Source organism: Pleurodeles waltl, chromosome 4_2, assembly GCF_031143425.1.
Source record: "Pleurodeles waltl isolate 20211129_DDA chromosome 4_2, aPleWal1.hap1.20221129, whole genome shotgun sequence".
NCBI lineage: Eukaryota > Metazoa > Chordata > Amphibia > Caudata > Salamandridae > Pleurodeles > Pleurodeles waltl.
In genome coordinates this window covers 312621319-312646525 of record NC_090443.1, presented here as the reverse complement: position 1 = coordinate 312646525, position 25207 = coordinate 312621319, and the positions used below count along the sequence as shown (strand labels likewise).

Genomic DNA, 25207 nt, shown 5'->3' with positions numbered 1-25207 from the left:
GATTTATGTGGAGACAGGTCTCTGCGGAAGACCAGAGTATTCTGACCTTCACCTCTCTCAGAAAACTACCACAACCCATTAGCGATGCATCAATCACCGTTGTCAGCTCGGGTAGGGAGTGGGCCTGAAGCTGCTCCAAATGAAGTCAAGCAGCTGCCTTTGCAGATCTTCTGGGGTTTCCTCAGACACCTGTGTGGAAAATGACAGGTTTCCCTAGTGCTGGGCCCACTGAGACGTCTGGTCCCAATGCAAAGCTTGCATGTGTCATTTGGGATTGGTCAGTGAGCAAGATGCAGGAGGCTAGTAGGCCAAGAAACCATCCTCAGTGAGCCCCAGGACTGAGATTGAAACATTTGGCTCATAACCCAAATTTCCTGGATTCGCTGGTCAGGAGGAGAGGCTGGAAAGTGCACAGTATCTAGAGCAGCGCCAATGAAGGAGGGGGTGTCCACTAAGGAGTCATGTGCGACTTAAGTAGGTTGATCCAGAACTCCAATCATATCAAGAGGTTTGCTGCCATCTGGTGGTGGTGGTCCGCACCTATTTTGGCAAGGCGCCTTCAACAGTTACTTGTCGAATAAGACTGATATCCTCAACCTCCGCAGATAAGCAGCAACCACTGCCATCACTTCTGTGAATACCTGAGGGACAACAGTGAGGCTGAAAGGGAACATTGAAGAGATGTGAAAAAAGGAATAGTTTCTTACCTGTAACTCCAGTTCTCTCGTAGGGGTATTTCCATGATAGTCATAAGCACTGAATAGTTCTGCACGTCTGTGGGGACCCAGGAGCACTGTTCTGAAGTGTATTCTTAAGTGTAGATGTTTGCCTTTCTTGAAAAAGGCCTGTAAAGTCACTTAAGAATATCAATGTGCAGCCTAGAGGAAAGGCTACAAAGCCAAATTGTTCATTCTTTAGGTTGGACAGAAAGGAAACTGTAGTACAGATATACCTTTAAAACATATTTATTCTAGAAATGTAGTAAAAAACATGTTTTCCAACCTTATTTACAACTTCAAATGAGAATGAAACAATGCAGGGCAGTGTAGCCCATAGGATGCCATTATACAGAATGTAAATAGAGCTGTGCCTTTAAGAAAATAAAGTATTCCTGTATCCCATCATGCACAGCAAAAGGCAGTTGCCTCAGTTCTTTTTGTAGGCTTGAAATATGACATGAAGAAATCTGAATATCTCTTTCATTAACAAGATCATTATTATTATAGTTATCATCATGTCAACTCCACCGGGGAGGAGGGAGGGTTGCTTATGACTATCATGGAAATACCCCTACGAGAGAACTGGAGTTACAGGTAAGAAACTATTCCTTCTCTCGTAGGGGATTTCCATGTAAAGTCATAGGCACTGAATAGATTAGCAAGCCCATCCCAATAACCGCGGTGGAGTAGACAGAACAATAAAGAAACAATAAATCACGCAAAGAGATTTTTAAGAGAGGCCTGTCCAACCTGAGCATCTGTCCTAGCATCTGACTCAAGACAGTAATTCTTAGTAAAGGTGTGGACAGATCTCCAAGTAGCCGCTCTGCATATTTCTGCTAAAGGAATGTTTCTCATCAAAGCAACAGTTGCTGCCTTCCCCTTAGTAGAATGGGCTTTTGGCCTGCAATTGAGGGATTTATTTGCTAACTGATAACCGAATACGATACATGAGACAATCCACCTGGCTAAGGATTGTTTGGAGGTGGCTAGACCTGTTCTAACTGGGCCATAGTTAATAAACGGCTGTTGTGATTTGCGTAAAGATTTTGTTCTATCCAAGTAAAATTTTAAAACCCTTTTTACATCGAGAGAATGTAGGGTTCTCTCAGCAGGAGTAGATGGATTTTGGAAGAAAGTCGGTAAGGAGATGGTCTGGTTTACGTGAAAGTCTGAAATGACTTTAGTTAGAAATTTAGGATGTGTTCTCATTACTGCTTTTGAGGAATGAAAAACCGTATAAGGTTCCTGAGCACAAAGGGCCTGTATCTCACTGACCCTGCGAGCTGAAGTGATTGCAACCAGAAAAGCAGTTTTCCAGGTAAGATGCTGGAGGGATGCTTTGTGTATTGGTTCAAAAGGGTGCAGCATCAGACGCGAAAGGACTATATTAAGCTCCCATGGAGGAGATGGCCGTCTAATGGTAGGAAAAACCTTTTTCAAACCTTCTAGGAAATCTTTTATGACTGGAATTTTAAAGAAAGAGGATTGGGAAGGACTCTTCCTATATGCCGTTAGAGCTGCCAGGTGTACTTTGATTGATGACAATTGTAAGCCAGACTTCGCCAGGTTTAACAAATATGGAAGAATAGCTTCTTCTCCGCATGTTATTGGGTCAAAGTTCTTGTCCAAACACCACATGCAGAACCTTTTCCATTTGAAGGCATAAGCTGTTCTTGTGGAAGGGCGTTTTGCCTCCCTTAGAATCTCCATGCAGTCCTGAGGAAGATTAAGGTGACCATATTGCACTAGCTCAGGAGCCATGCTGCCAAATTCAACGACGAGAGGTTGGGATGTCTCATCTGGCCTCGAAACTTCGTGAGAAGGTCGGGCGGCAAGGTAAACTGATGTGTGGTCTGAGTGACCGGTGAAGGAGGTCTGGAAACCACCAGTGGCATGGCCATTCTGGGGCAATGAGAATCATCCTGGTGTGGGAGTGGGACAGCTTGAGGAGGACTGTCGGTATCAGGGGAAGCGGTGGAAAGGCGTAAAGAAATGCTCCTGACCAGTTTATCCACAGGGCATTCCCCAATGTTCCTGGATGGTAGTACCTGGAGACGAAGTCTTGGCATTTTTTGTTTTCTGGGGTTGCGAATAGGTCTATAGAAGGGGTACCCCACATGGAAAAGATGGAGCGGACGACGTTGTCGTGCAGAACCCACTCGTGGTTTTCGTTCATTGCTCGGCTGAGGGCATCCGCCTGGATATTCTGTATGCCCGGAAGGTGAGTTGCCACTATTGATAGGTTCCTGGCTAGAAGCCAGTGCCAGATTGTTTGGGCCTCTGTCAACAGAGTCCTGGATCTGGTACCCCCTTGTTTGTTCAAGTAGTACATGGTGGCCATGTTGTCTGTCTGGAGAAGCAGAGTTTTGCCTTCAGTGCGGGGAAGAAGGCTTTGAGTGCAAGATGGACTGCGCGTAGCTCTAAAAGATTGATGTGATACAGTTGTTCTCTCTGCAACCAAGAGCCTTGTATTTGGAGGTGGTCCATATGCGCTCCCCATCCGAGCAGCGATGCATCCGTGACTATGGTCTGAGTTGGAGGCTGTTGGTGGAATGGCATCCCTTTCAGAAGATTGTTCGGAGAACACCACCACTTGAGAGATTGAATGGCATGGGGAGAAAGAAGGATGCTGTTCTCCCAATTGTCTACTAGTTGATACCATTGACTCTCTAGGCATTCCTGTAAAGGTCTCATATGAAGGCGAGCGTTGGGAGTGAGGTAGATGCAAGACGCCATCAACCCCAGGAGAGAGGATATCGCTCTTGCAGTGGCCTGAGGCATTTTCTCGAGCTGCTGGCACTTTTGAAGGATTGATAAACGTCGTTCTTCCGAAGGAAACACCTTTCCTTGAGTTGTGTCTATGATTGCGCCTCAGTAGTGCAACCTCTGTACAGGTGTTGCCGTGGACTTGGAGAGGTTGACCTGAAGGCCCAGTCTCTGGAGTAGCTGGTGAGTCCAACTGAAGTGCTGTTGGGCCTCTAGGTATGTGGATGCTTTTATGAGCCAATCCTCTAGATAGGGATAGACGAATATCCGATGTTTCCTTAAATGGGCTGCCACCACCGCCATGCATTTGGAAAATGTCCTCGGTTCTGATTTGAGGCCGAAAGGTAGCACTGTAAATTGGTAATGACTTTTTCCGACGAGGAATCTTAAAAACTTCCAATGCTTTTTGATCACAGGAATGTGGAAGTAAGCGTCGCGGAGATCTATTGAACAGAGCCAATCGCCTTGACGAAGTTGGGGATAGATTTGATATAAGGATAGCATCCTGAACCTTTCTCTGCAAACCCATTTGTTGGCTAACCTTAGATCTAGAATGGGTCGGAACTCGTGTTTGTCTTTCTTTGGTACCAGGAAGTACCTCGAATAGATTCCCTTTCCCTGCTGGTTGATAGGGACAGGTTCTATCGCCTTCTTTTGTAATAGGGTTGTTACTTCCACTTTGAGAGCGTCGAGATGGTAATTCACCGGTTTGGGTGGAACAGAAGGCGGGGGCTTATGAACCTGAGACAGTAGCCATTCCGCACAATATTCAACACCCAGGCGTCTGACGTTATGCGTTGCCACTCTTCCAGATGATGTGAAATACTTCCGCCTACCAGAGTAGGTAACGGAGAAGGGGGAAGCGAGGATTCAGGGCTTAGACGCTGATGCTTGACAAGCTGTTTGGGCAGTTTGTGGTGTAGAGCGACCCCTTGTTTGTTTTTGCTGGGTCGAAAAGGTTCTCTGATGTTGCTGGGATCTTGGAGGCATCCAGTGCGGTGTTTGAAGCCTTTGAGCAAAGAATCTACGGTGGTAGGGACAGAATGTTTTCCGTTGCTCTCTTGGCTTCTCGATGCCCACCGCCTTCAGAATGTCCAGTTCTGTTTTCATCCTCGACATTTCGTCGTCAGCATGAGAACCAAACAAAGTGGAACCTGAAAAAGGCAAATTTTGTATCCTCTGTTGCGCCTCTGGCTTAAGTGAAGTGAGGCGTAGCCAGGAATGTCTTCTCAAGGAAATTCCATGAGAATAATTATGTGCGGATAACACAGAGGGGTCTGCAGCCGCGCTTATTACTTGATTGGAGACCATGGCGCCTTCACTTACAATCTCCAAGAAATCCTCCTTTTTCTCCTTAGGGAGGTATTCTGCAAATTGCAGCACAAAATCCCAAAGGGCGCGATCATACCTGCCCAACAGGGCAGTGGCACTAGCCGCTTTCATAATGATGGCTAAAGTGGAGCAAACTTTGCGGCCTGCGGCATCAATTTTTCTACTCTCTTTGTCCGGTGGAGAAGAAGAAGACAGATGTAGAATGTAATTTCTTAGCAGCCACGATTACCACCGAAATGGGCACTGGATCTGCTCTGGAGGACGATATTTCTGTATGAGTCTGGAAGGAGCAGTTTTAGTTGTGGACGGTGTTAAGAAAATGTCCATTGCCGGTTCGAGTAACCCTGGGATCAGCGGTAGTAATGGTCTAGCAGAAGAACACTGATGTAGTGTCTCAAAAATGACAGTGGTTGTTGGAGTGGGTACTGCCAGAGGGATGTTCAACTTGGTAGCACCGCGAATTAGTACCTCTTGAAAAGTGTTGACATCGTCTATGGGAGAAACTCTCGGAGACGGGGAGTCAGATAACGTCAGAATCTCTTGTGGATGAGGAGGAGTGTCTATGGTGGGAACGAGGAGACCTGCGATGATGATGTCGAGATGCAGAAGAGCGTCTCGAAGAATGTCGAGAGTACCTTGTGGATTCTGCAGGAGTCACTGGGGCGGACTCTGAAAGAGGTACCGGCGGAGGAGCTGTAGGTGCCAGAGGTGTCAGTGGTAGAGGAGATGGCTGAGGAGAAGGGTGAGGCGAAGGTGGTAAGAGAATGAGAGAAGCCGAGGATTCTGAGGTGGTATAGACCCTCCTTGGTCTCGGAGTGCCTTCTCGACGTCGAAGTACGACACCGACGAGTACCTCTCGGCGTTGACCCCTCTCGCCGTTGAGAGCCCCTCGACGGGATCTCCCTCGACGTCGATGGGATGACGGCGAACGTCTCAGACAACGAGTACTGTCCACCGATCTTCCCCTTCGCGTCGACGGGGACCTGGACGGGGAACTTCGACGGCGAGTGTCTACGCCGTCTCGACGACGATAACGCTCGACGGCGAGCGATGTCTCTTCCTCGACGGCGAGCTGGTTCTCAACTGCGAGCATGTTGGCGCTGTTCCTTGTCTCAACGTCGATGCTCTCGACGTCATCGGGGACCTGTGACGCTTGTGAGCAGATCTGGAAGCTGCTCCAGAGGACATAGTGAGAGCCCTGGTAGAAGACTGACATTCTCCTCGTTTTGTGGTAGATTGTCCTCTTCGTCTCCTGTCCTCCTTGGCCTGAAGGCAGATTTTCTCCCTGTCACGAAGGGTTCGCCTGGAGAAGGTTTTACAAATGTCACAGGCATCAGGCTTATGAGATGACGGCAGGCAAATAATACAGACTTGATGTGGGTCTGTTTTGGCCTTTTTCCTGCCACAGCTAGGGCACTTATCAAAAAGAGAAGGCATTCTGGTGGAAAAAAGCCTCAACTTTCTGTCAGAATTTGACAGGAAAAGCTAGAAAACGTTCACTCTAGATGAAAAACATCGAGTGAAATTGAAATCCAAAGGATTTTTGTTGAATTTTAGTCAAAAAAAGCTATGAGAGGTGGCGCTCAATGCTTCAGGGTCCTGTCAGAAGGAGCCGGAAAAAAGAACTGAGGCAGCTGCCTTTTGATGTGCATGATGGGATACAGGAAGACTTTTCTTAAAGGCACAGCTCTATTTACATTCTGTATAATGGCAGCCTATGGGCTACACTGCCCTGCATTGTTTCTTTCTCATTTGAAGTTGTAAATAAGGTTGGAAAACATGTTTTTTACTACATTTCTAGAATAAATATGTTTTAAAGGTATATCTGTACTACAGTTTCCTTTCTGTCCAACCAAAAGAATGAACAATTTGGCCTTTGTAGCCTTTCCTCTAGTCTGCACATTGATATTCTTAAGTGACTTTACAGGCCTTTTTCAGGAAAGGCAAACATCTACACTTAAGAATACACTTCAGAATAGTGCTCCGGGGTCCCCACAGATGTGCGGAACTATTCAGTACTTATGACTATACATGGAAATCCCCTACAAGAGAATGTGTCCTACGCCACCATGCAGTCTCCTGGATCCAGGGAAGACAGAATCTGGGCAAGGATGATCATCTTGATTTTTTCCTTGCCTAGGAGAGGGTGAAGATCCATGATAGGGCAAAGGCCTCCATCTATTTTCATCACAAGGATGTAGCAGGAATAACACCCAGTTACCACTTGCGAGGTCGGTACTCTGTCGTGCCCCTTTGGCCATAAAAGCCTGTCAAATAAAAATGTTGTGCAGTTGTTGCCAGAGAGGCAGAAGGTTGAGAGGAACACTGTTGCTGAAGGCCAGGCTGTTGTCTGACGGACTCAATGCCTTGACCTCAATAGTTCTGTGAAGGCTGTTGTACGGCCAGTAGGGGCTGGAGCTGTCAATATTACTGGCCCTTGGCATATCCTCTAAAAGGATGAAATTGTTGCGAGGTTTACCAGACTGAATTAGAAAATGTTCCAGGACAAGTCTGCCCCCACCCCACCTTCCATACAGACAGGAGCAGCCAAAGGGAGTGTTTCTAGAGACGCTCCTGGACCTTATACATGCGTGCGGCTGACGCTAGTTCCCATTGCCTTGCCTAGATAATCCATGGTGTCCAAGATCAAGCGGATGACAAATTTGGCTGTACCCAGACCATCTTGAATGGTTTGGGCTGTTGAGGGTCGTAGGTCTTCTGGGACTGCAGGTAAGATCTCAGCCACCATGTCTTAAAATGCATGGGAGTAGCGCCCCAGTAGGCAGCTTGCATTAATGAGCTCTGGGAAAGCCTGGTGGAGGAGAAGTTATCCTTGCCCATTCTTTCTGACTCCCTGTCAGTGGGAGCTTCTGGAAAAGCTTCAGGATTTACATTACTGGTTGACGTCTGTACCACTATGCTCTCCGTTGTTGGATGCAGGGTCAAAAAATATGTTCAGCTGGAGCAGATCTAAGGCAATGGGTCAATTGGGGTTTGACTGGAAGGCCACAGTATGGCTTAACCCAAGTGACCAGCAGTATGTCAGTATGGGCTTAATTAAAAGGTAGCGAAGGTTAGATTGACGACTGGCCAGGATATAGGACCTCTAAAAGAACATCTGTTTTAATCTCCATTGTCAAGGAATTCAGCAGCCCTTCTAATTACCCTGCAAATAAGTACTCTTCTCTGTTGCTGCACTGTGGGGGAGGGGTGGAGAAGGTTCAAAGCAGGGGAACCAGCTCAGTTTGGGTGAGGTGTCCAGTCGACCAGCATCCTCTAATTCCATGTAACAGTCATCTTCATCATAAGGAGTGGCATGTTCCTCCCTGTCCCCTCCACTGTCATCTCTACTACGGCTGGCTCTGATCAGAGTGAGTCAAAAACGTGGTGCAATGTACGTGTGCAGCCATGCAGTAGTGTGATTGTATCTGAGTCTGAAAGGTTCAAGCTTCAAAGTAGGCCGAGGCACAACAAATCTGGACACAGCCTTGGTCGACCTGAAGTCATCTTGGAGTCAGACAGAACAATGATTGGAGGTCCTCCTCCGGCACCACTGGCATCTGTGATAGCAGGGGAATAGCCATTACCACGTGGCTGTAAACATGGATAACCTTAACCACGCATGCGTTACAAGGCATGCAATGCGCATTTACCACACATTGCCTTAATTACACATTTTTTTACAAGGCATATGCCTTTACCACACATGCCTTTACAACAAATTAAGTTGTAAAGGCATGCATGGTAAGGGTATATTCGTGGTTGTGTTGGTTAAGACATATGTGTTGTAACGGTGTGGAAAAGGCTATCCGCATCGTTACAGGAAACGGAAAGAACTTTCAGTTTCCTTTTTATGACCTGCCTTCCTGCTTGGAAAGCTGCCTCGTCATGTGGAGAGTGAGGTAAGGGGGGGGAGTCAGATTTTGGGCTTGGGGGGAGGGTAAGGCTTTAGGGCAGTGTTGGGGCTCAGGGTGCATATTTTTTATTTTATTTTTTAAAGGACTGGGGTTCGGGCGGAGATGGTCACGTTAGGGGTCAGGTTTCCGAGCTTGGGGTGTTGAGTGGGGTATAGGTTTCGGTGGTGTTAGGGCTCAGGGCATGGGTGCATGTATGTTTTAAGAAAGGGTTGGGACGGTGAAGGATGGTTTTAGGGCTTGAGGCGGGGTCAGTGTTAGGGCTCAGGGTGGGGCCGGGTATTTATTTTTTTATTTTTTACAAAGGTTAGGTCTGAGGGGGTCGCGCTGGTGTCAGGTTTTAGGGTTCTGAGCGTGGCGAGTTCAGCTTTAGGAGTTGAGGGGCAATTATAGGGATCAGGGCAGGTTTTTTTTTTACGTGAGTGTGGGTGGGGAGCAGAGGTACGTAGATGAGCCAGGAAAACTAAAAACAGAGCTCTTTGGTGGAACAGGAGTGAAACTGAGAAGCACAGTGGCACCCGTGTGGCTTCTCCGAAGAGTGGAGCAAAGGGGCAGAGTCCTGCTTGGACTTTGTGCGTTTCTTCTTTCACTTACCCGAAGACCTCAACTGTAATGAAGAAAGGCCTCTGAAATTACTTTGGGAGCGAAAACAGACAGGGAGCAGATCTGTGCTCTTGACTTTGACTTGGAACTGACCCTTTAGATAGCTTTTGATGCTTCGCCATGTAGAGCTTTGCCTTGCGATCTTGGATAGCTTTCAGGTTCATCTGGATAGAGTCATCACAGGTCTTGGAGTTGTGTGACCAAAAATAAGCACTAAAGGCACACCTCATGGGGATTTATCATAGGCATCTGGGGGTAACATTCCTAGCACATTGGAAAATGGGAAGGAACAAATTCTCTGAACAGGAGAAGAAAAAAGGATTGAAGCTGACCTCCATATCCACATCTGAAGGAGCAGGAAGTTAGGGACTAACGTCAGCATATATCGTTAGTGCCTATATGCAGCTCTGTTCGTCACTTCCGAAGCTGAATGGTGTGGATACAGAGTCGCACAGTGCCACTTTCCAGAACACCGGAGCACTGCTTCTAATTATCCAGATCCAGTTAGGCACCTTTGGATAGTTACAAGATGAGGAACCTGCTCAGATTCTATAAGGAAAATGTTACTTACACAGTAATACGTGGTATGTAGTGCTATAGGTTCACATGCTTTGCAAAAGTCCACCTTCTAGTGTTGGGCTCAAGTGTTACAAGTTGCATTTCTTTGAAGAAGGTTTTCGAGTCACAAGATCGTGTAATTTCTCCTCTCGATGATACTGCGCATGGGCATTGAGTCCTTTGTTACATTGTTTTCCCGCAGGCGAGGGAAGTAAAGAATGTGTACATGTATATGTAGATAGACAGTAAAGAAATGAGATGTCCATGCAATGTATTGACATATTTTACAATATATTGTACTGCAACAGTTACAGGCTCCCGGGGAGGAGGGAGGGCGCATGTGAATCTATAGCACTACATGCCACAAACAGATATCTACTGGGTAAGTAACATTTTCAGTTTGATGGCATGTGTAGCTGTAGATACACATGCTTTGCATAGACTGTCAAGCAGTCCCCTCCAAAGTAAACAGTTGTCAGCCTGTAAGGGTTGAAGTAGCTCGAAATAATGTCCGAAGTACTGCCTGTTCAACATTTGTTTGTTGACGAGCTAACACAGCAGTGTTTAGTAAATGTGTGTGGTGTAGACCATGTAGCAGCTTCACATATATCTGCTATTGGTATGCTCCCTAAGAATGCCATTGAAGCTTATTTTTTCCTAGTGGAATGTGCTTTAGGAGCTACTGGTAGCTGCCTTTTAGCACTATCCATCTGGTTAGTCCATTTTTTTTAATTTTTTTTTTTAAATGGGATTACCTTTGTGAGGTTCTGAAAATGCTACAAAGAGTTGTTTTGATTTTCTGAAATCTTTTGTTCTGTCTATGTAGTACATGAGTACTCTTAACATCAAGTGTGTAGAGCTCTTTCGGCAATTGAATCTGGCTATGGAAAGAAGACTGCCAATTCCACAGACTGCTAGATATGAAAAGTTGAAACTACCTTTGGTAGGAATTTTGGATTTGTTCCAAGAACTAATTTGTCTGTATGGATTTGAAAGAAAGGTTATTCTAAACTGAACGCTTGAATCTCACTAACTCGTCTTAAAGAAGTTATTGCCACAAAAAAAAAAAGCAACCTTCCATGAGAGAAACTGTAGAGTACAAGAATGAATAGGTTCAAGTGGTGTCTCATAAGTCTTGTGAGTACAATGTTAAGATTCCATGCAGGAACTGGAGGAACTCTAGGTGGAAGGACTCTCTTAAGGCCCTCCATAAAAGCTTTTATAACAGGAATTCTAAATAGGGAAATATGTTGTCTATTTTGAAGGTAATTAGCTACAGCTGCTAAAGGAAGTCTTATAAAGGGGTATGCTAGATTTTCTTTTTGTAAGCTAAGTGTAATAAATAGTAGATAATACTTTGTACTAAATCCTTAAGTGGATCAATATTTCTGGGCTGATAATAATACATCAAATGTTTCCGTTTAGCAACATAACATTGTCTAGTTGTGGGTTTTGCATGCTTCCTTTAGAATATCCTAACATTCAGGTGGAAGTTGTAGGTAACCAAACTCTAGGACTTCAGGAGCCATAGCACAAGATTGAGTGTGCAGCGATTTGGGTGTCTGATTAGGCCTCTCCTTTGAGTCAACAGATCTGGTCAGTTTGGCAGCTTGTGATGTGGTACCACAGACAGTTCCAATGGTGTTGTGTACCAATGTTGACGTGCCAATGTGGGAGCTATGAGAATCATAGTGAGTGAGGTTTGTTTCATCTCTATTATATAAATGGAATGAGTGGGAGAGGCGCAAAAGCATAAGCAAACATCCCTGACCAGTTCATCCATAGAGCAATGCCCTTGGATAGGGGGTGTGGGTACCTGGATGTGGGATTATGGGATTTTGGGCCAGATGTATCAAGCCTTTTTGCATTCGCAAACGGTGCGAATGCCCGTTTGCGAATGCAAAAATGCCTTTCAGTATTTATTTATGGCATTCGCAGCGCAAATTTAAGGAATCGCTAAAATAGCGATTCCTTAAATTTGCAAGCCTGTTTAGAGAATCGCAAATTGCGATTCTCTAAATAAGAAATCACAAATAAGGAATCCTTATTTGCGATTTCTTAGCACATGTATTAAGCAATTCCTAAATGCGATTTTGGCATTTAGGAATAGCTAATTACCACCAAGTTGAACTTGGTGGTAACCATGTGCAAAATGTAAAAATGCATTTAAAATGCATTTTTAAATTGTACATGTAAAGCACACATGCCCTTTTGGCATGTGTGCACCCTACATGTCCCCAAAATAAATTTTGGGGTGCAGCAGAGGGGGGCCTTAGGCCCCCAGCACCCTGGGGTTTTGCATTTCCAAAATTGCGATTTCTGGTTCAGAAATCGCAATTTAGGAAATGCAAAAAATTAGCAGATATGTGCCAACAGGCCCATAGCTGCGAATGGGGCCGGTATCGAAATTTGTGATTCTGTAATAGCATTTGCGATTTTTAAGAAATCGCTATACCCGAATCGCAAATGTGATACATGGCACTTTGCGAGTCGGAAATAGCGATTTCTTAAAAATCGCTATTTCGGAATCGCAAAGGGCCGTCATGGTACATCTGGCCCTTTGAGTTTTCTTTTGTGGCGAAAAGGTCTATGTCTGGGGTTGCCCACATTTATAAGTATTTCTTAATTACTTGTGGGTGAATTTCCCCTTTGTGGACTTGCTGCTGTGTCCTGCTTAACAAGTCCGCTAGTTGATTGTCCATCCCTGGGAGATACTCTTCCACTAATTAAAGTGATTGTGACCTACCCATTTCCAAATTGTCTGGGCTAAAAGGGACAATTGAGGTGAGTGTGTGTCCCCCTGCTTTTGCAGATAATACATAGCTGCCATATTGTCTGTATGCATTAACACTACCTTTTGTGCAATTTGTGTCATAAAAAGCTTTCAGTGCTAGGAATACTGCTATTTTCAATAAGTTTGTTGGATGGAGTTCCATTACCCTTGTATGGGCAGGTTGTTGAGATGAGCCCCAACCTATCTGTGACGCATCTGTTGTGATAGTGGTCTGAAGCACAGAGTTCTGAAAGGGTCGCCCTTTTGAAAGGTTGATGTGTTTCCACCATTGCAGACAGTGATGAATCTGGCAGTCCAGCAACACTAGATCCTGAAGTTGACACTGACATCACTGTTGGGAAAGGCACTGCTGTAGTGGCCACATTTGTAGTCTTGCATTTGGAACTATGGCTATACATGAAGCCATCATTCCTAATAGTTTCATCACTAACTTTACTGCATATGTGTGGTTGTGCTGTAGTAGAGACACTAAACTGTGAAATGCTTGAATCCTTACTGGGTTTGGATATGCTAACCCTGACTGAGTGTGCTCCCAGATTCGGCTGTATTTGTGACGGTTGCAGGTGAGATTTGAGGTAACTAATTGTGAATCCCAAACTGTGTAGGAGATCTACGGTATACTGAGTGTGATATTGACAAACTTGGATTGTACCGACTTATGAGCCAGTTGTCTGGATATGGGAAGGCATGTGTGTGTTTTCTTCTCTGGAATGCTGCAACTACAGCTAAACATTTGGTGAACACCCTTGGTACTGTTGTTACTCCAAATTGGAGTACTTTGAATTGGTAGCGCTTTCCTGCAATGACGAACCTAAGATATTGCGATGTGCTGGATGTAGGGTAATGTGGAAATACGCATCCTTGAGGTCTAACAGTGTCATGTAATCCGCTTTTTGTAGTAGGGGAATGACATCTTGTAGAGAGACCACATGAAAGTGTTCTGAAAGGATGTATAGACTGAGAGACCTGAGATCTAGAACTGGTTTAATGTGCTATCTTTCTTTGATATCAGAAAGTATAGTGAATAAACTCCTGATCCCTGTTGGGATATAGGTACTATCTCAATGACTCCTTTGAGTCGTAGTGGTTGTACCTCCTCTTTCAGTAGAGTAGACGGTCCTGAGAGTGTGTGTGAACGAGGGGGAATGTATGGTGGAATGGAAATGAGTCCCAGACAATAACCATGTTGGATAATGGACAGAACCCACTGGTCTGTAGTGATGTTATGCCATTGTGGATAGAATTTTACCAGTCTTACTCCCATGGGAGATGTGTCTGCTGTGGTAATGGTGAGTAAGTTACTGTTTAGTTGAGGTAGAGGAACCCCTGGAAGTGGATGGTTTGCCTCTTTCTCTATTGTTGGATCCTCTATAGGAGCCTCTGAATGATCCTTCTGTGTAGAACTGTGAGGTCTGTTTTTGATGGGAAGTTGATGTTTCTATGGCTGATGGCTTGAAGCCACCTCGAAACTGTGGCCTACGAAAATTTCCTCTGGTGGATGTTGTGTAAAATGCACCCATTACTTTAGCTGTCTCAGAACCTTCTTAAATTTCTCTATAGTTATGTCAACTTCTGGGCCAAATAGATGTTCCTTGTCAAAGGGCATATTTAAGACAGCTTGCTGTATCTCAGGTTTGAAGCCTGAACACCTTAACCAAGCATGTCTTCGGATGACTACACTGGCGTTGATTCCCCTGGCTGCGGTATCAGCCGCATCTGTAGCACATCTAATAGCGTTATTAGATATTGCTTGCCCTTCTGCGACTATTTGTTGTCCCCGTTTCTGATGCTCTGGTGGGAGATACTGCAGCAGTTCTTCCATCTCGTCCCAGTGAGCCCTATCATATCTAGCGAAGAGAGCTTGTGAGTTGGCTATCCTCCAGTGATTTGCAGCTTGTGCGGCTACCCTTTTACCTGCTACATCTAGATCTTTGTTCTCCGTATCTGGAGGAGGAGCATCTCCTGATGACTGACTATTGGCCTACTTCCTTGAGTCATTAACCACTGTTGAATCTGGTGGTAACTGAGCCCTGATAATAACTGGGTATAAGGGTGCCTGTTTATATTTTTTACCCACTCTAGGAATGATAATTCTGGCCATCATTGGTTCTTTGAAAGTGTCAGCTGAATGTCTGAGCATTCATGGGATAATTGGAAGACATTGATATTCTTTGTGTGTAGACGTTAATGTGATAAAAAGGAAATCCTCCTCTATATAATCTGTATGCACCTGCACGTTATGGTAGGCAGCTGCTCTAGCTATGACCTGGTTGTATGCAGTAGTGTCTTCCAGTGGAGAAGGTTGAGCAGGATACAAGTCTGGATCATTTGAAAGAATGGATCTGCATACTGCTGAACGCCACGAAGATCATCCTGTTTGGTGATGCGGAGGATACCTGTGGTGAAAACTGCACGTCTTATGTGAGTGATGGTGTGGAGGGAAGAACAGGAGAATGTGGTGAAGGCTGTTTTTGTTGCGTAGCCTTTTCTTTCTCCTTCTCTTTTGAGACTTTCTTTGGTGGAGGTCCAGCATCTAAGGTCTCCTGAAAAGTTAATTTCCTCTTATTAGTCACTGGAGGAGAAGCAATTATCCTACCTGTATCTTTTTGAATATGCAATTTTCGCTATTTAGAGTCCATCACTTCTAAAACGGATTGTATATCCAATGATTCTTGTGTATAACTAGTAGGTTTACGGCTCCAAAAATTATGTTTCAGTTTTTTGGCTCGGTACAGAGACAGCCGCAGCAGTCTGTTTCGTCGATGCTGAGTGCACTTTGGTCTTTGTTCTCGGTGCCGAACCTGAAGGTTGGTGATCCGGACTTGTTTTTTTGGATCTGACCATGGCCCGAAGGCAGTGAAGGACAAACGACCAGGGGGAGTTTTTTTTTTTTTTTTTTAAATGTCTTTGGGTGGTGTGATGGGGCAGATGTACTCATGTACTGCGCCAGAGGTATGGAATGGCTGTCAGCATCCGAGTCTTGTTCGGAGTCTGAGTCTCTGATGGAAAATGCTGTACTCTGTCCTACTTCCTCCTGCTCGCATTCCTCACCGAAAATATCAGATATGTCTTCTGTGGACTTGCACTCAATTTCCAGATGACGAGCTCTTCGGTCCCGGAGAGTCTTCTTAGATTGAAATGACCTGCAGGCGTCGCAACTCTCTACTCGCTGATCAGGAGATAAACAGATTACACACCAAATGCTGGTCAGTGTATGGTAATTTAGCGTGACACCGAGGACAGAATCGAAACTGAGTTTGTTCCATCAGCCAGACATTGAAGTGGGCCCTAAAAGGGCGAGCCCCACTTAAGGGCGAAAAAAGTCGACCCAAAGGTCTAAATCGGATAAGACAATAGATAGAAAACGGGATCAAAACTATACTGAATTAGAGAAAGGTAAAATAAGTTCAGAAGTACCAAACCGAAATCTACTATGCAAGATGAAACACATCCGAACCAGACGGCGGAAAGAAAACAATTTAACAAAGGACTCCACGCCCATGCACAGTATCATCAGGAGGAGGAGTCACTCTATCTCGTGACTCAAAAACCTTCTCAGAAGAGAAACAGCTTGTAACACTCCGAGCCCAACACTAGATGGCGGACGTATGCAAAGCATGTATATCTTCAGCTACATATTACACATGTCATTGAACATTAATTTACAAATGTTGGTGTCGCTCTCCTTTGATAATTCTGTTTATAGCTCCTGACCCCTGCCTCCTCTTCCCCTGTGTTTCACCACCACCTGCGTCCATGAAGGCTCTTTCTTTTTCCACTTTCTAGTTCGGACAGTGTAGCTTCTGAAGTTGTCCTTGCCGAAAGAGACTATGGGGGTCATTCGGCCACCGACCACGGGAGCACCGCCAACAGGCTGGCGGTGCTCCCATGAGCATTCTGACCGCGGCGGTTCAGCCGCGGTCAGAAGCGGAAACTTCCCGCTGCTCGGGGGAATCCTCCATGGCTGCGGAGCGCGCTCCGCAGCCATGGGGATTCTGACACCCCCTACCGCCATCCTGTTCCTGGCGGGTCTCCCGCCAGGAACAGGATGGCGGTAGGGGGTGCCGCGGGGCCCCTGGGGGCCCCTGCAGTGCCCATGCCAATGGCATGGGCACTGAAGGGGCCCCCGTAAGAGGGCCCCACTGTGTATTTCAGTGTCTGCAATGCAGACACTGAAATACGCGACGGGTGCAAACTGCACCCGTCGCACCCCTGCAACTACGCCGGCTCAATTCTGAGCCGGCGTCCTCGTTGCAGGGGCATTTCCTCTGGGCCGGCGGGCGCTCTTTTGGAGAGCGCCCGCCGGCCCAGAGGAAATGTCTGAATGGCCGCCGCGGTCTTATGACCGCGGTGCGGTCATTTGGCGGCTCCCTCCAGGCGGGCGGCGCCCGCCGCCCGCCGGGCTCAGAATGAGCCCCTATGTTCTCTAAGTTGGAGTGTTACTTATACTAGCTATATCCCAGAAAGGAAACAGACCAAGTAAATCTGAGATCACATGGCTTACAGAATCAAGATCCTTGGAAATACAATCTGTCAACCTTACAAGCAAGATGAAAGAAACCTAGCACTGACAAAATCTAAGCATGTGGCCAGGTATCTTTACAGGCATTAGGAACAAAAATTGGATGTGAATATAAGAATAAAAAATATATCATGGTAAGGTGTTCATTAATGCATGGGGGCTGAAAGGGTTGGGTGCGGATTGCAAGAATGAGGTGGCGGGGGTCCCCAAAGTTAGAAATGGGTGAGCATCTGGGGAGAAAGATGCTACCCAGCAGGGATAATCCCAGAGTGGTCTCTTCTCTTGGCAGAAGTAAGCAGGGAGAGGGGCACCTATGCACAAAGCAAGAGCTGGAGAGGCCCAAGATTAAGTTCCACAAAGGAAAGCAAAACCTGTCACTCCATTCACTTGACCAGCAAAGGGTCTAAACATAAAGAATTCTTCTCCACACTCACTCAGTTGCCTCAAGAGTTCTTGGGAGCCGCTCCACCTCAGCAAACTGTGCACGGATAGTAGTGTCATCTCCCTGCATCCAGCTGATTGCCATTGTTGCCACAGAAGACCACCAACGGCACACAGGGTCAGAACCTGCACACAAAGGAGAAGATACACAAAGACAAGAGGAAAAGGTTGAGATAAGGAGCAACTCTAGAAGTAAGATGAATTAGTAAACAGTACACAGGGGCAGAGCCAGAAGTCCAGCTTGAACAAGATCGCCCAGGCAGAGATTGAGCCAGTAGGATCCTGCGCTACCCACAGTTGGTATTCCAGAAGCATACAATCAGGACACCAGCTACTATGTCCTTCCTCATCCCACTCTCCCTTGCCCCTTATCAAAGAGATAAACAGCTTGTCAAGTGAGGATAGTGGGAGTTTTGAAAAAGAGCACAAGGCAGCTGAGTGGGTTAGGAAGCTGGCTTGGTGTGTGGTGGGTACCTAATGTACTTACACCTTATACCAGGTCCAGGTATCCCCTCTTAGTGAAGTGTAGAAAGTGTCTAGAAGCCAGGCTCTCTAGAGGTAGCTGTGGAAGAGCAGCCAAGGCTTATCTAGGAGACATGCAAAGCTCATGCAATACCAATGTAGTCACAAAGCACTTACACATATGAAAGAAAACACTCAGTTGTACTAAAATAAAGGTACTTTATCTTTGGAACAAATCACTACAAAATACTAGACAGGTAACCCACCCTTAGGAGGTAAGTAATACACTAAATATATAAACTAGTAATCACAAATAGGCATGGCAAAGGTTAGAAAACAGTGCAAACGGTAATAAACCATAGTAACCCCAGGGGCACATAAACTATATACTAAAACAAGCATTTTCAATGCAACGGGGCTTGCCTTTGCTAGAGTTGGAGCTATTTGCGTTGTAAACTCCTAACCTAACTTTTTTTGCCACACAAATTAAAAGGAAAAAACACAGTGCGGTCCTGCTATGTAAAATGTAGCACGATTGTACTGAAATTGAAAATGGAAATACGGAGCGCTATGTAAACCCCAGCGCGATCGCACTGCGGGGAAAATTAACAGATAAAGTAGTCCAGAAACCAGGCTCAAAACATCGAGCCTCGTATGTCTCTAGTAGTTTACCGGTGCTGTGTAGGCGGGCTAAACACCAGAAAAGGCATGACATGCATGCCTTTCACAAACGAAAGCAAGCAGATTTTGAAGAGCGAGCCCAGGAACCAATGAAAGAGATTGACGTGACCTGGGCGTGGTTTGAAGCCCAAAGAGAGATTACTTTATGGACAGAGCGCTTTGCGCTCACCCATAAAAATGGAATGCAAACAAGGTACCCCCACCAAGATAAGTAAAATGTGTAGAGGGAAGATGGGAGTACTAGAAAACCCCAGCGGTAAGTAACACAGTACCCCCCCAGCGACCAGGAATGCAGGAGTAAAACACTGGAATTTCCACAAACCACCCAAAAGGAGGAAAAGAAGACACCCAGAGAAGACTGCAAGAAAACCAGTGGTTGGATTCCTGAAAAAAGAAGACCTGTGGAGAGAGGGGACCAAGTCTAAGAGTCACAGTGGGGTCCAGGAGGAGTAGGAGCTACTACCCACCCAGCTGTGGATGCAGGAGTTGGTCAACAGTAATGAAGAACAGGTCACTACTGCAGCCCTGGAGCCGGAGAAGAGTTCCTGATGGATGCATATGATGTCCCACGCTGGAAGAAAGATTGCAGATGGGTGTCGGTGCAGGAATTCCACCAACAAGTCTTGGCAAAGGCAAACTCGCGGTTGGTGGAAAAGAGGTGCTGCCGGGGACCAGCAAGGCCCAGGAGGCCCAACCCAGGACGGGGAGTCACAGGGAACCTCAGTGTCGCAGAAAGTCCACAAGAGTAGAGGCAGCACCCACAGGAGTCCCACAAGACAGAGACACTGGAGTCGCAGAAGAAGCCCACTCAGCACTACAAAAGAGGATCTCATGCCGCAGGAGAACCACGCAGGAGGCTGTGCTTTGCAGGATTGAGGGCTGGGAGCTGGAGCTACACGTCGCCTGAAGATCCCTTGGAGGAGATGCAAACAAGCCTTGGCATCTGCAAGTGATGCAGTGCAAAGGGGTACTGTCCTGCATGGGAAGGCCTGGGCTTACCTTCACCAAAGTTGGACAGTTGGCAGAGAGGACCGAGAGGACTACTCGAGACCACCACCCATGATCCACGCAGCTGAGCAGGAGAGGATCCATGCAGCCGGTCGTCACTAGTTGTAGGTGACTGCGGTTGCAGGGGAGCGACGACTCCACTCCAAGGGAGATTCCTTCTTCTTCTTTTGCAGGTTGAAGAGTTGCAGTCTTCTGAGGATGCACAGCCGGGGAAATGTTTCAATGCTGGCAGGAGACCTAGAAGCAATGTTACTGAAGAGTCCTTTCTTCTTGGAAGCAGCTGTCGGGTCTTGGAGGTTCCAGTCGCGGTTCCGGAGGCCAGAGGTCAAAGCAGAGGAATCCTGCAAGCCGAAACTGAGGACCCACCCAAGAGAGAGACCCTAAATAGCCCAGAAAGGGGGGGGATTGGTCAGCAAACCAGGTAAGCACCTATCAGAAGGGGGCTCGGACGTCACCGGCCTGGCCACACAGATGCTCCCAGAGTTCCCTGCCAACCTTGGAAACAAGATGGTGGAACCTAGGGACCCTGTGGAGGAGCTCTGGGTGGTGCTGGACAAGGGAGTGTCAACTCCCCTTTCCATTGTCCTGTTTCGCGCCAGAGGAGCGACTGGGGGTCCCTGAACCGGTGTTGACTGGATTATGCACAGAGAGCACCTAATGTGCCCTTTCAAAGCAAACCAAAAGCTTGGGGAGGCTACCCCTCCCAAGCCAGTTACACCTACTTCCAAAGGGAGTGTGTTACTTCCCTCTTCCAAAGGAAATCCTTTGTTCTGCCTTCCTCGGCTTTGCCCGGAAAACCCTGTAAAACTGGTGGTATCAATGCTGGGGGTCCTCTAAGGAGCCCCCAGAGTGCATGGAATCATACTTCCAATACTTGGAACAGTATTGGGGTATGATTCCGACATGTTTTGATATCAAACATGCCTAGGTTCAGAGATACCATTACGTAGCTGGGCATAGGTAGTGACCTATGCCCAGTACACATGTAAAATTGCGTCCCCGCACTCACAAAGTCCAGGAAAATGAATCTGGAGTTTCTGGGGGCAATGGCAGGCCTGCAGAACCCTTTGCATGTGCTCCCTATGGGTGGCAAAATAACTGCTGCAGCTCATGGGGATCCCCTGGAACCCAAAAGCCCTGGGTACCTAGGTACCATATACAAGGGACTTACATGGGGAGACCAGAATGCCAATTGTGGGAAGAAAAAGGTATAATTTAGAGGAGAAAGCAAAACTACCGGGGTCCTGGTTAGTAGGAACCCAGTAGACACAGTCAAACATACTGACAACAGGCAAAAAAAGGGGGTAACCATGCCAAGAAAGAAAGTACTTTCCTACAAGTGGTATGAAACACATTAGGGATCGAAACTCACCTGCACAGGACTTTAGTGATGAGTAAACAGTAAAGGGTGGTAGGCTGGTGCTGCTTACTGGGTCAGTGTACGTACTGAGCAGCCGTAGGTACTCCTGCGCACTGGAAAACTCACTGATAGGGGAAAGAGAGGCAGCATGGTCATGACAGAAACTATAACTAGAGTTAACTTAAAAGATATTGGTCTGTATGGATAATAAGCAAGGCAAACCAGGTCACCCAACAAGACGAACATTCCAAGATCAGGAAAACAGCAAGAAGGGCAGTCTGGAGAGATTAGCGACTCCAGACCTCCCCTCAGACAACAGGGCAGGACTGGGTTGTTACTGGCAGACATGGGTAGCCCTTGGAACTCAACCAGAAAATTGAAAAAGCACCAGACCTGAATCCAGAGCAAGGCACACAGCAAGAAATGATGCCCAGAGCAAGGCAAGGAATCAGGATGTCACATACTTTTGTCCCGCTCCAATGTCCACAAGCCATCATGTTGTAAACTCAGTTAATTTAGTTGTCACTCCCCCACTGGAACAAACCCTGGATTTAGAATACTTACCAGATGTAAGGAAATGCCTCTTTTTGGATAAGTTACTTACCTGTAAATCCTAGTTCTCTTCCAGGGGTATCCTCATCAAAGTCATAAACACTGAATATTCCCGCCCTCGTGCGGGGACCCCGGAGCATACATCAAATACACACATATAAAGTTTGAAATATGCACGAAAAATATATATATAGCATTTTTAGTAGACATATCTTTCATACTAAACTCATATATACATGTGTAAAACGGCAATGCAGGCTATAATCATAAACAGGCTAAAATGCTTTATTTCTATGAAGTTTTTAAAAGTTTTTTTTAATCATAATAAAAATTACAATAGAGAATAAATATCTACCCAAGCCCCCAAAACTGGGCTTAGGGGAATAAGCAGCAGTAATCACTAGAGAAAAAAGAGAAAAACTACATTGAAAAACAATGGAGCATTCTTAGCCAATAAGCTGCATGCAGGTTAACACAGGAGAACCATAAAAACGTTGGCACCGTGCCTTTAAGACCCTGAGCACCTCCAGTATCCCACCATGCCTCAGGGGTGAAGGAGAGGTGACAGTTGGTTCACAGTTAGGTCAGTACTTTTTTACGGTGATAATCTATGTAACGGATTCGAAAGACAGTCTGTCCTGCACTTCTAGGAGACGTGCGTCCGGGGAGGAGGGTGGGTTGTTTATGACTTTGATGAGGATCCAGGGGATCCTCATCAATAGTCATAAACATTGAATAGATTAGCAAACCCATCCCTAAACTCTGCGGACTGTCTAATAGAACTGCAGAAATAGATATGTATTATGCAAATAAATTTCTCAAAGAGGCCTGCCCCACTTGGGCATCTGCTCTCGCATCAGAGTCCAAACAGTAATGTCTAGTAAATGTATGTACAGACTTCCATGTAGCAGCCTTACAAATCTCAGATATTGGAACATTGTTAAGGAGGGCAGCAGTAGCCGCTTTTCCCCTTGTGGAATGCGCTTTAGGTCTACCTAGTAGCTGTTTGTTAGCCAACTGGTAAGCATTAACAATACAAGAAACTATCCATCTTGATATTGTTCGGTTAGATGCTGCCTCTCCTGTCCTCAAATGACCATAATTTACAAACAAGTGGTTGGAATGTCTAATCAGTTTTGTTTTATCCAAATAAAATTTCAACACTCTTTTCAAATCTAGGGGGTGCAACGCCTTCTCCGCCTGAGTCTCCGGATTGGGGAAGAAAGTCGGTAAAGAGATAGTCTGATTGATGTGGAATTCTTACACCACCTTCGGTAGGAATGATGGGTGAGTTCGCAGAACCACTCTATTGTCGTGAAAAACAGTGTACGGTTCTTTGGAAGACAAAGCCTGAATTTCACTGACCCTCCTCGCGGAAGTAATGGCTACCAAAAAAGCCGTCTTCCACGTAAGGTGTTGCAAAGAGGCTTTGTGTATAGGTTCGAAAGGAGGGCCCATAAGTTTTGACAATACTATGTTCAGTTCCCATGGAGGAGAGGGTCTCCTAATGGGCGGAAAAACTTTTTTCAAACCTTCTAAGAAATCCTTGATTACTGGTTTCGTAAAGAAGGATTCCTGAGAAGGTGACTTACGATAGGCTGTTATGGCAGACAAATGTACCTTAATAGATGATACCTGCAGACCGGACTTTGCCAGATGAAGTAAGTACGACAATATGACATCCTCCTGAGCCCGTATGGGATTGTGACCTTGCTGACAGCACCATATGTAGAACCTCTTCCACTTAAAAGCGTAAGAACGCCGCGTGGAAGGCCGTTTGGATTCTTTCAAGATGTTCATGCACTCCTGCGAGAGCCCTAGGTGCCCATATTGCAGGAATTCAGGAGCCATGCTGTCAAGCTCAAAGAGGGTAGGTTGGGATGCAGAACCCTGCCCTCCATCCTGCTTAGAAGATCCGGTCTGCACGGCAGCCTCCTGTGAGGTTGTTCCGATAGGTTGAGGAGATCTGTGTACCAGAATTGACGGGGCCATTGCGGTGTTATGAGAATCATTCTGGTGCTGGATCTGTAAAGTTTGTTGATCACAACCGGTATGAGGGGAATCGGTGGAAAGGTGTAGAGAAATATCCCTGACCAGTCGATCAACAGGGCATTCCCTCGAGATCCCGGACGGTAGAACCTGGATGCGAAGTCTGGGCATTTCTTGTTTACTTCGTCCGCGAAGAGATCCAATTGAGGCCGACCCCATAGAGCGAAGATGTCTTCGACGACTTCGCCGTGTAGGACCCAATCGTGGGCGTCCTCTAGGTGTCTGCTCAGGAAATCTGCTTCCACGTTTTGTTGACCTGGGAGGTGAACCGCTGTAAGTGACATTCCTCTGGCCAGGAGCCAATGCCATATTGTTTGGGACTCTCGAGATAGGGGTAGGGATCTCGTTCCCCCCTGTCTGCTCAGATAATACATTGTTGTTGTATTGTCCATTTGTATTAGGAGAGATTTCCCCTGAATCGATGGAGCAAAAGACTTGAGAGCCAGATGGACCGCTCTGAGCTCCAGTAGATTGATGTGGTACTTCTTTTCGTTGTCGGACCACAGGCCCTGAGCTTGAAGGGGACCCAGATGAGCCCCCCATCCCTGAAGAGACGCATCCGTTATCAGAATGTCTGATGGAATTACCTGGTGAAACGGAGCACCTACTGACAGGTGAGGTCTGTGCATCCACCATTGCAATGACCGACGTGCCGCTATTGGTAGCCGCACTCTGTCCTCCCAGCGACCTGTCCTTTGGCTCCAGTTGTTCTCCAATGCTTCTTGGAGGGGCCTCATGTTCAGCCTGGCATTTGGGACAATGAAAATGCATGATGCCATGGAGCCCAGCAGAGATGTCACCTGACGGGCCGTCGGTGCGTCGGATTTTAACAGGTCTTGACACTTCCTCTTTATTGATAATAGTCGTTCCTCCGAAGGATACACTCTTTGGAGCTCTGTGTTTAGTATAGCTCCCAGGTAGTGGAGGTTCTGTGTTGGAATCAAGGTGGACTTTTGGTAGTTGACTTGAAGACCTAGAGACTCGAAAACCTTGAGCACAATGTCCCGATGGCTTCTCGCCTGATCCGGAGAGGAAGCTTTCAGTAACCAGTCGTCTAGGTATGGGTAGACGAAGATTTTTTGTTTTCGAAGATGTGCCGCTACCACTGCCACACATTTCAAGAAGACGCGAGGGGCAGATTTCAGGCCGAATGGTAGTACTCTGAACTGATAGTGCTGTGAGGCTATCTGGAAGCGCAAGAATTTCCGATGCTTGGGAGCTATGGGGATGTGAAAATATGCATCCTGCAGGTCGATGGAGCACATCCAGTCTCCCCGATGTAGTTGAGGGAAAATCTGGTGAAGAGCCAGCATCCTGAACTTCTGTTTTCTTATGTACTTGTTCAGCAGCCGTAAGTCCAGAATTGGTCTGAAAACGCCGTCTCTGCCTTTTTTCGCCACTAGAAAATAACGGGAGTAAACACCCTTTCCTCTGTGCGCAAGT

At 46.4% G+C, this 25207-nt stretch overlaps 1 protein-coding gene across 1 annotated transcript in view; it reads right to left on the bottom strand.

Moving 5' to 3' along the window:
* SREBF2 (sterol regulatory element binding transcription factor 2) overlaps positions 1-25207 on the bottom strand; it is a 237577-nt gene that overhangs the window by 129883 nt on the left and 82487 nt on the right. Inside the window, exons 14-15 of the mRNA XM_069231267.1 lie at positions 21176-21288; positions 17646-17778 (exon numbers count right to left, since the gene is read on the bottom strand). Coding sequence (XP_069087368.1) covers positions 17646-17778; positions 21176-21288 — 246 coding nt within the window. The remainder of the gene's footprint in view (positions 1-17645; positions 17779-21175; positions 21289-25207) is intronic.